The following is a 10,703-nucleotide window of genomic DNA, read 5'->3' on the forward strand; positions in this document are numbered from 1 at the left end:
TAGCCAGGCATTATCTTTTGAACTCTACAGCATAAGCCAGTAGAGTTAATACAAATGTTCTTTTTTGTCAATTTTGATTTTAGACTGACAGAATTATAGGTCATATATCAATTTTCAAGGCATTATTTCAGGCATAGGCGGGCAGCTAGGTTAAGCCACTGTCCTGCAAGCCAGCTTGATTACTTCCACACATGAAAGAATTCTACACCCCGGGCAAGGTTTCAAACACACAGCCGCGTGAAGGACAAATAATCCCTAACCACCCAGTCACAAAATTTAACACTGAGATGTAATTATTCATCTGTATAATTTTCCAATTCTACCAGTTTCTCGTGATGAAATCCCCAATGTGTCTGGTAATATATCAGTAATATAGATGAAAACATAACTGTTTCAAAAATACGAGTACTTTCTTGTCGGACAATGGCAGATAGCGGCGAGTTATCGTTACTTACTAGGTGGCGCAACGTGTCCCGGTCCATCATTCGGATTACTTCGAGATTTATCTCACACAAAAACAAAGAAAGTTTACTTCCGTGTTCTATAAATTCAATTTAAACGTCTTAAAATGCCGAAAACTTGTTGTTCCGTACCGGGTTGTCATGAAAGGGGAGGACATGAATACCCGAGTGATCCTATAAGAAGGGCGAAATGGGTACAGGCCGTTCGACGACTTGATGAAAACACAATGAAAATGTGGACGCCAACAAAATCGTCCGTCGTATGCAAGAAACACTTTACACCGGATGACTACATAAAGGAGACTATTTTTGGTATGATAATATGATAAAAACTGTATAATTTCTCGCCTGTAGCATGTTTTTGTATTGCAATTTGATTTATTTCAAAACGAAAGTACCAACTGACAATTATTTGGGAGTGGGAGGGGTAATGTTTCAATGTACTGTCTTAATTTATTTCATCATAAATAATGGGTTATTTGTTGGGTATGTAACATGTTTGACTGTCTTTCATTCTGTCAAGGACTAAAATTCAGGTTATAGGGGTCATTAGTCAAAATAATTTGACGTTGGATTGTTTTATATTTGTGACTGGCATTCTAAATGTCAAAACTTGGGAGGACCCAAATAATGGAGGATGAATCACAGTACAAAGTCATGTAGAGTTATTGGATTTATCGCGTGTATACGCACAGTAAACTGTAATCGTGTACAGTAAATACTTACGTTTAAATCACCAGCTTTGTATTTAGGTAGTGCCTAGCTGTCCGGTAACTGTATGCCTAGCCTGTGCTCTAGCAGTCCGTTAACCTGACGTGTTACCTTTCTGCCCGTTTTTTTAGCTGTGCGTTAATCAAATGCGTTCATGATTTATCTGTTTTTTGGCGTTTTTTTGGGTGTTTTTTTTTTTTTGTCAAAATAGTGTGCTTGTTATTTAGTTGATAAATTGCTAATCATCAATACAATCAATGAATAGTTGTGCTAAAATGCAGATGTAAACTAAACAAAAGACAAAAATATTGAATTTTGGTCTGAGTTAAGCCTGGTATTTGTGTACAGGTTAATATTGCCATTTTCTTTGCAACCAAGGTAATATTAAAATGATAAATTCTATTTATTACACTTTCTAAATAAATTGATTACCGGACGGCTAGAAAAACACTAGCAGATAGGCTAGGTGTCCGGGTTCCCGCAAGGCTAGACAGTTTCTTGTGTTTATCCATGCAAGTTTGTACCTTACAAGTTAAAAGCCCGGATAGTCTATTTACAAATCTAGGGTATGACAAACGCCCTTGAAACGGGTATCTTGTATCTATAATGAAGTACGATATTGCTTATAAATTAAAATAAAATCATTAAACATGTCTTTTATTTCTTTATTTTAAGGATTGAAACCTGGATATGAACGGCTTCTGGCAACAGCAGTACCTAGTATTTTTCCTTGGACAACAGCGGAAGGGGAGACAGCAAAAAATAGGAAAGAAAGAGCTTTGAACAGAGATTATAGAAAAAGTGAATTAGATAGGTCTTGTAAAGAAGACTTGGAGAGAAGTTTTACTGAACATGTTGATTTCGCAGAAGAAGTAATAGAGACTGAGACATTCACAGCAACACCTCTATTTGAAGATGAATTCACTGTAAAAAACTGTATGACCCAGACTGATGAGACACCAATGTTCTCAATTGAGAGATTTTCTTCCAACAATGAACTGATACATTTTTATACAGGTCTGGAGTCATATGCTAAATTTATGTTTGTGTTGAATTCTTTGGGACCTGCAGCATACTGTTTGAAATACATATATTTTCAAATAAGTGGTATATCTGTTGAAAACCAACTGTTTATGACTTTGATGAAGTTAAGGCGATATTCAACAAACTTTGAACTGTCAACTTTTTTCTCAGTTTCTGAATCAAGTGTGAAAAATATTGTTTACACATGGATTATATTTATGTCAAAACAGTGGAGGGAAGCCAATATATGGCCAAGTCAGAATCTGGTGAGGTATTTTATGCCGTCGGATTTTAAATTAAAATTTCCAAAGACAAGAATCATAATTGATGGAACTGAATGCCCAATTAAGAAACCTAAAGCACCTAGAGCTCAGCAGTCTACATATTCAACATACAAGAACAGAAACACTATTAAAGTTCTTGTTGGCACAACACCTGGTGGATTAGTAAACTATATTTCTGAAGCTTATGGAGGTCTACCAGTGACAGACAAATTGTTGAAAGGTGTAAAATTGTAAATGCCTGTGACCCCGGGGATAGTGTAATGGCCGATAAAGGTTTTAACGTTCAGGATTTGTTTGCGACAGCAAATGTTCGAGTTAATGTACCAACGTTCTTCAAAAAGAAAAATAGAATGTCTGGGAAAATAGTTCTTAATGACAGGAAAATATCCAGTAAAAGGGTACATATTGAAAGAATTATTGGACTAGGAAAAACTTACAAGATCTTGACATGTCCTTTAACGGGCACGGAAACAAAGTTGTCATCACATATAACTTATGTCTGTTTTATGTTGTGTAACTTCAAGACGTGTATAGTTCCAAAACATGCTTAGCACATTGAGTACAACATAGTTTCTGTTGACAGTTGTTGATGTCAAAGAAAACACAACACTTTGATATAATAAATATGTATATATTGAATACTTTCTGCATATTATCAAACAAGAGATTAAAAACAAGTAAAATAAATCAATTTCAAAACTTCATTCTGTGTTTATTCCTGAAGTTAAACTTAGAAAATGAATACTTGATGTAGCATCAGTACAGATTTGAAAGATTTATGTCAGACCATTTTACTAACTACGCACCCATTTGATACCGTGATATCGTTTACATCACTGACATTTAATAATGATATCAAATGTATTCAAATATATCAGAAAAAATTTTTTTAATTAGATAATCATTTTACCATTATTAATTTTAAATCAGTTTTATTGATATCTTTAAAACAATTTAATGATATCAATGATATCTATAACTCATTTAATAAAATCAAATTATATCAATAATTTTTACATCACAAAATGGTTTTCGATATCAATGATAGAATCAGGATGATTTTTAGATATAGGTATTCTATTTAACTGAAGATATTCTTGAAAAAATAAAGTTCTGATTCTAGCTGACTAGTCGCAGTGATTTTACAGACAGGTCAGGTTATCGCAAATAAAAACATCTGAGAGGTGTCTGTTTTCTTAATATATATATGACAATGAACTTAGTCTATATATGGCTTGTAAAAATGTTTTTCCAGCAGGACCATTTTGAAATGGCTTTCAAAGAAAGTTTTTAACTGGCCAACCATTTCTGATATGAAAGTGTCATTTCTTTCAATATCAAAATATTTGATGTCCCTAATCTTCAGGTTATCTGCTGAACAGATAATCAGTGAACATTTTTTAGCTCCAGTGCACAATAGCTGGCCTTGGATTTGATAATAGTAATTATGATTCATATTAAGAGAGTATTGTCCACGGTCGTTACAACTTAAATAAGGCACTGTGACAGGAGTGATATCTTTGTCTCTTGCAGAATAAGGACATTTTGCTTCAACAATATGCTTTGCATTAATAATACCATCCGGTGAAGATGCTAAAAATGGAAATTGTTTCGAGACCACTAAACCACAGGAATGCACAGTGTTGCCGGTGTCTTCCATAAATCTTGTTATAGCGATTGTTTCATGTTTGCGTCCATGTTCCAAGGCGGCCGCTTTAATTTCTCTTGTATCAACTAAAGATCTGGCTAGTTTATCTTTATCAGTCCGGTCAGTAGACTTGCAAATTTTACCAAACATCGAGGATGGTAGGCGCTTTGTACGTTCCTCTTTCCATAATTTATTCACGCTCTGGCCCATTGTTTTTTTTTCGATATCAATAACCGTTTCATCACTGATTTTGGTAACGAAAATTTTCTGAAGGAAATTCTCTTCTGGCGAAAGTTTTAAATAGTCATGATCTAATGCAACAGCTTTAGTGTTTGCTGGTTCAAAAGTTTGAAATATTGGCATTTTGGATATGCCAGGGAAATTCAAGCATGCATTTCTGAAATGGTCTTGATAGCTAACAGAATTTCTAAACTGCTCTGGTCTTGGGTCAAAGTCAATGTTTGTTAATTCAGCTGCACCAGGCATATCAAGTGTATCAGCCTTTAATGGACTACCTAAATATTTTTTACACTTATGAAAACTTTGCAATTTTTGGGTGCATGTTTCTTCCGTTTTTACTGTCTTTTTCTGGGAGAACATTACTGCACCATAAAGTACTGTGCACACATGTTTGCAGTGAGCATGTGGCCCCATACCAGCAGCACATTCACACTGTGCCTCAATAACTGACCCCCCAGAGTTAAGTTCAATATCTACAGTATAACACACACCTTTCTTCATCTCTGCATGACAACTTGATTTAATATATACAACATCCTGTCCTGGTGACATACGGAAATATCTCAAAAACTGCTCATTGTATAGTCTTTGAATACGATTATCCAGGGTTTTCTCATGCTGTGCCAGATACTTATGCACACTGTCTAGTTCTGTTTTCGGAAATTTTGAATCCGAGTTGACATCCGCATATTTTGTGGGATCTGGTAATGTCATGTTGTATTCAGGCTCTAAAGTCTCTACATTTCCAAAGTTTTGATTTCTCTCGTAAGACACTAATCTGTAAATAGAATAGGGAACTATTTCAAATAAGATGTATTACACGGCAGAATATAAATTCGTAATGAAAACGTTGAAACCAAACCCCACCCACTCACAGATGTATGAACAACAACGTAAAATAAAAATGTCTGGAAATAAAGAAATATCAAGAAACAAAGGAAAATATATTTTCTGGTCATTTATTTAGACTAATATAAAATAAAGCTACAATTAACTCTTCAAACATACGCTAAATAGCAAATTATACGCGAAATAAATGTTGACAGCGTTCATTTTCGCCGCGGCGGCATTCTACTTTCGTTTTCAAAATATCTGTTTTCTCTCTAAAATAACGGGAAATGTACGTACCTTTCAACCAATTCATTCTTACGTCCAGAAAGTCTAGCACCCCTTTTTTTCAATTCTGCCTTCAGTTGTGGAATTGTAAGTGATCCGAACTTAGATTCCATTTTTTAAAAGTAAAGAACGTTTGTTTTGATTTGTCTCAGAATGATGCTAATCGATAAGGGATTCTGATGGACCGGGAACAGTGGCGCCACCTATCGGTTGGCAGGGGAAGATAACCAACTATTATCTGCCATTGGTAAAACGTTGGTTCAAATAGTGACGAAGTTTTAGCTGCAACAGCAGTATAAATAATAGTTTAAAGATTATCTGTATTAAAGGGGAATATGAAACATTTGGCAATATATCTATTTTGAATGGGCTCAATAAAACATCAAAAGCGGCGATAAAAAATTGAAAATTGAAGTTCAAACGAAAACAAATATATGGCAATTCGAATATTATGAATGTATTGAAATAGCAGCAGTGGGTACAGTGATGTCATGGTTATTTCTCTATAGATGTATTACCAAATATGGTATTTCTGGTATTAAGATGGTAAACGTAAGGTAGTTCTGCACGTTTGATGAACCGGAAGTAATGGCATAACGTCATTTATCCGGAAAACGTAGAATAAAGCCTGGATTCTGCGTACGGATATGACGATCATTTCAGCAACCTGTGAGTAAATTTATTACAATGGCACTGTTACTATCTTTCTTAAGTTAAAATACGATATTAAAACATCTGACTAAATAGTTCAAAATAATGTCTTAAAATTAGCTTGAAAAGTGCAGTTGATTTAATTTCACCACATTAAAGGCCATAGGTTTATTTACGACCGTTAGAAGTGTCATTTCTATTTTTAAAAATTTCTATGTTATGAAAGTTGTGATTTTCTTATAGATTCCCATTATGAAAAACTGTGTGAGGTCCCAATTTGTCAAAACAAGTCTAGCTAAAAATCAAGTACACGACGCTACCATTTTTATTTGCTGAAATTTCTTAGTATATACTGAAATTTCGGAAAATCAGAGCTTAATCAAATTCTACATTGTAGAAACAATTCCGATCCAAACGTGCAGAACTACTTTAGGTAAATGTGAAAACTTAATTCATGATATACACTTTTACTTACAAATTAAGATTTAATTTACTTTATGACCCGAAAAATATGATCTTTGTGATTACTCCTATTCACTGATGGTAGTAAAGTAGTATAAACTGTGGTGCAAAATTAGAACGTTTTAGCTCTACCATGTCGCTTGCAGCAAAAATATGTATTTATGATTCTTAGTAAGATAAAGATATTTACATATATAACATAATCATAATTATGTTGGAAACAGCAATTGCATGTAGTTTCTCTGATATTAGGGTCTGGTTTTACACTTTCCGTCAAAACATTAGATATTAGATCACAAACATGAGCTTGTCGGCTTGCTTCATGGTCATACGTCCGGTTTACATGCTTGTTTGCTTTATGAAAATGTGGAATACTTGAGCTGTTAATAGTCAACATTAGAATTGCCACAATGTATATGATTAAAACAATCAATAATCTGTTTGATAAAGATTCAGTCAACATCCTCATACCGTATTATTATTTCTGTTGTTCGTTTTGACGAAATACGCAGGCCGTGCATAGCCAGTCGATATAGAGAACTAAAAGTAAAAAGAATAATACCGTATTTGTAAATATTTTTGGATATTGAGATGCACTAGTTCATGGAATTGTTGTTTTTTTTTTTACAACAGAACACATTTCTCAGCGGTAATCGATGCTAGTAAGGCAGTAATTACATTTTCTTCCTAAATTATATTATTACAAAATTATTGCAATTGTACATATATATTGTACTATTGTTGCAATACGTAAATTAAAGTTCTGTTGCAGAGCAAAATGTATCTATATTATTTTATCAACACCAGTTAGGTTCTGAGTTCATCCCTCCTTTTGATGATTATCCGTTTTTTTTAGAAACTTAAATGAATACTTGAATCAAATTTCATAGCTACTTAACTCTTTAGAAACTGCCGAGCGAAAATAATGACCTAAGGTGAAAACAGTCAGGCTAGTGGTAATAGTAAAAAAAAACTATGAAGCTCCAATACAGTAAATGGTTATGAGGCACTTTTCTCACAACCAATGTTTACGTTTCACCTCATGCTTTGAAATATTTAACCTATATAGATGATACGTTAGCAAATAATAGGAGTAATCTGCTTAATTATTAGATAGGCATTTTAAAAGCTCGAGCCAACTTAGTGAAAAACAAAAGTCCAACGGGAGACCGGTATTTAACTCGTTTTCATTACAGGACTGACTTTGCAGATTAAAAAGTCCATATTGTGTATAACTCCTTCCATGATATCAATATAAACGTACAAAATAAATCCCGTTCGGTTTTAATCTTCAAAAATTAAAATCCACGAATTCATATCTTCATGGATACCTGGTTTGGCCAAAGGTTAAAATAAAAAGGTGTAAAGTCACAGGTCGCCCAAAACGACATAAACGAAAATATTGCAGGCTCGGTTTGACTAAGCTTGCTCATGGATGAATAAGGGAAATGTAAACTACCGTCCACGCCCTCTAACTCCGTATTGTTTTTTTTTTTAATAATTTAATAACTTACAATAACTAACAAATTGTTTATATTCATTATAAATTTGAATCTCGCGAATATTTCTACACTTACAGTATGTCTTGAAATAAAAGTCAATAATGTAAATTAAGACCATTACTGTCCCAAAGATCTTATTAGACACTATTTGTTACATGCTTCAAAAGTTGATTCAAAAGTGGTGAATGAAATTTCATTTGCACTTTTTGCACTTAGAGTATAAAGATTAATCAATACTTTGAAATGAGAAACTCATTTCATATTCATAATTGTTGATAAAAGAACAACAGGTGCGCTTCAAGAACTCTCAGGCAATTCCTTTTAAAAAGATGTAAAATGTAAAGAAATATCTTTAAACTGTAGTAAAGAGGTATCATTGTGTTGAAACTAGTCATTTTTAGATCTACATTGTCTATTGTTGAAAACTGTCAGTGTAAATCATATGTGTTTAAGATTTGTAATACTGTACAGAATTTTACATACTTTTTGTCTATCTGGCTTAGAGCCTATGAAGGGATAATCAGTTATATTCGTGTTCAAATCATAAAACATGAAACAAATATCATCGAACAAAAATAAGGATGAATATCTAACAGAAAAAGCCACATTCCAAAAACGCTGACTGCCTATAAGGGCAACCCACAGCAAGCACGGGGACGTACACAAGACTAGAGCACGTACACAAACAGACGCAACATTTTGACGGGCAAACATAAGGTTTCGGCCCAGCACGCATGGTGTGTGCGTGACCTTTCAATTAACTAACTAAAACGAATGGCTTCAAATAAAATGTGTCAAGATAACAATTGAAAGCAAGACGAAAATGATGGCCTTGATCGCTCATTTGAATTTGAGATCTTAAACATGCTAGAGGACCAGAATATACTCAGGGTTCATGTGTTTCGGTGAGGATTTGTTTTGCAAAGGGAGAACATGTCTCCACAACTGCATTTCTTCCCAAATTTATGCCAGTGCATATTTTATTCCTCAGGCTTTCATAAAAACATTATTATAAAGGCAGCCACCATTTGAAATTAGGCTCCTTCCACTTTTTGTTTCAAACAGTATTTAGGTTTAAGATGTTAAATGAAACAACAATTACATGATGCCTATCTAATAACAGGGTCCAGTTTACTGTCTTCAAGATATTAAATAAAGGATATCAAAGATAAGGTTATCGGCGTGCTTCATGTCAATGGACTGGTCTTCATCCTGATAAGCAGCGTATGTATTTGGAACACTGATTTTAGTTGAGCCGCTATTATCTTTAAATAGTAGCTGGCCCGCGAAGTAATGCTAGATGCGGGTTATCACAAACATGAATTCTGCACAGGAAACTTCATACAACTGAACAACAGTAATACGAATTACATATTTACTTTACATACACTTATTAAATGAATAATAAAAGCAATGCCCTAGAAATATACTAAACTGCAAATGAAGCATCAATTGCACTAACTCAAAATTTGTACAAATTCACAATTCACAAAAGTGAATTTGTACCTGGCTTTTCCTGAATTTCCAGAAAACACTTCAAAAACTAGAGCATCAACATTTGAAATAAACTTGTCTGGATGCATGTATGAGAAACAACCTCTGTCAATAACTTATAAAAGCACACTTTTACACATCTGCGACATATGCGATTGCCTTGACGCACCGATTATCGGTGTTTTAATGACTGATCTAACGCAGTATACGACTTGCAATTTATTTACTCATTTTCAAGAAAAATCATTTTCCCTGTATTAAAAGATCCAGTGACCACTTATCACAATGTTCCCACTCTACAAGTTCCAGCGTGTAAATGAGGTTCATGGGCTCTGGCGTAAACTTCCCACGAACACAACACATATCTTTCTCAGCGACTTCCTCACTATCAAAGTCGTCCTCTGAATCTAAACTGTTATTGTCACGAGAAGGACAAAGCACTAATGACAGTGGTGCTTTCTGGACTCGCTTCGTGCTTTCTCGGGTTTTCATTGGCACATCCTTCTCCCCAGATGGACTCAATAGCTTTAATGTTGTTGCTTTCTTGTCTTTCTTGAAAATTTCTACTTTTTTCGAATTATCAACTTGAGCTAACAGCATTTTCTTTGACAGGGATGATGTATCACCCAAGATGGAAGGTTTCCTCCTCCTGTAACGTTTTGATGTTTCCTGCACTTTCAATACTTTTTTTACAGTCAATGAATGATACAGGCTCTTGATTGTCACTGATGTGCTGTTTCTTGTCACCTGTGGTTTCAATATCTGCATCTCTATAGGTCTACGCTGCAGAGGATACACATCAGTCTTCATGAAAGCACTGATAATATTTTCTGCGCATACTCCTTTGTTATATGCCTCGCTGGAGACTTCTGCTATATTGTAGAGATAGATCTGCATTCCTGGGTTCCTGCTATTTACTATATTAGATGTTCTTTTATGGGCCAAAGCAACCTATATCATCGGGTTGTGTTACATGTGAGATATGTTGTGGTATCCCAAAGAACACTACATTGTTTGCTTCTCCCTCCTTCGTTGCCTCAGGAAGCGCTGTTCTAATTGTTAGTATTCCATAAAAACAACTGAATTAGACCATCCATCCACTCTCTTTCGC

General features: G+C 34.5%; 1 protein-coding gene and 1 pseudogene across 1 annotated transcript; one reads left to right on the forward strand and one right to left on the reverse strand.

Annotated features, from left to right (window-relative positions):
* Window positions 1–421: 421 nt before the first annotated feature.
* LOC123541042 (uncharacterized) lies at window positions 422–3,183 on the forward strand (annotated as a pseudogene).
* Window positions 3,184–3,285: 102 nt separating this feature from the next.
* LOC123541041 (uncharacterized) lies at window positions 3,286–5,727 on the reverse strand. The gene is made up of 2 exons (XM_045326394.2): window positions 5,496–5,727; window positions 3,286–5,145 (listed from the first exon to the last, which is right to left on the reverse strand). The coding sequence occupies exons 1-2, from the start codon at window positions 5,594–5,596 to the stop codon at window positions 3,699–3,701; spliced, it is 1,548 nt and encodes a 515-aa protein (XP_045182329.2). The 5' UTR covers window positions 5,597–5,727; the 3' UTR covers window positions 3,286–3,698.
* Between the last annotated feature and the right edge of the window lie 4,976 nt (window positions 5,728–10,703).

The sequence above is a fragment of the Mercenaria mercenaria genome, chromosome 14 (genome assembly GCF_021730395.1).
Source record: "Mercenaria mercenaria strain notata chromosome 14, MADL_Memer_1, whole genome shotgun sequence".
In the NCBI taxonomy this organism is placed as follows: domain Eukaryota; kingdom Metazoa; phylum Mollusca; class Bivalvia; order Venerida; family Veneridae; genus Mercenaria; species Mercenaria mercenaria.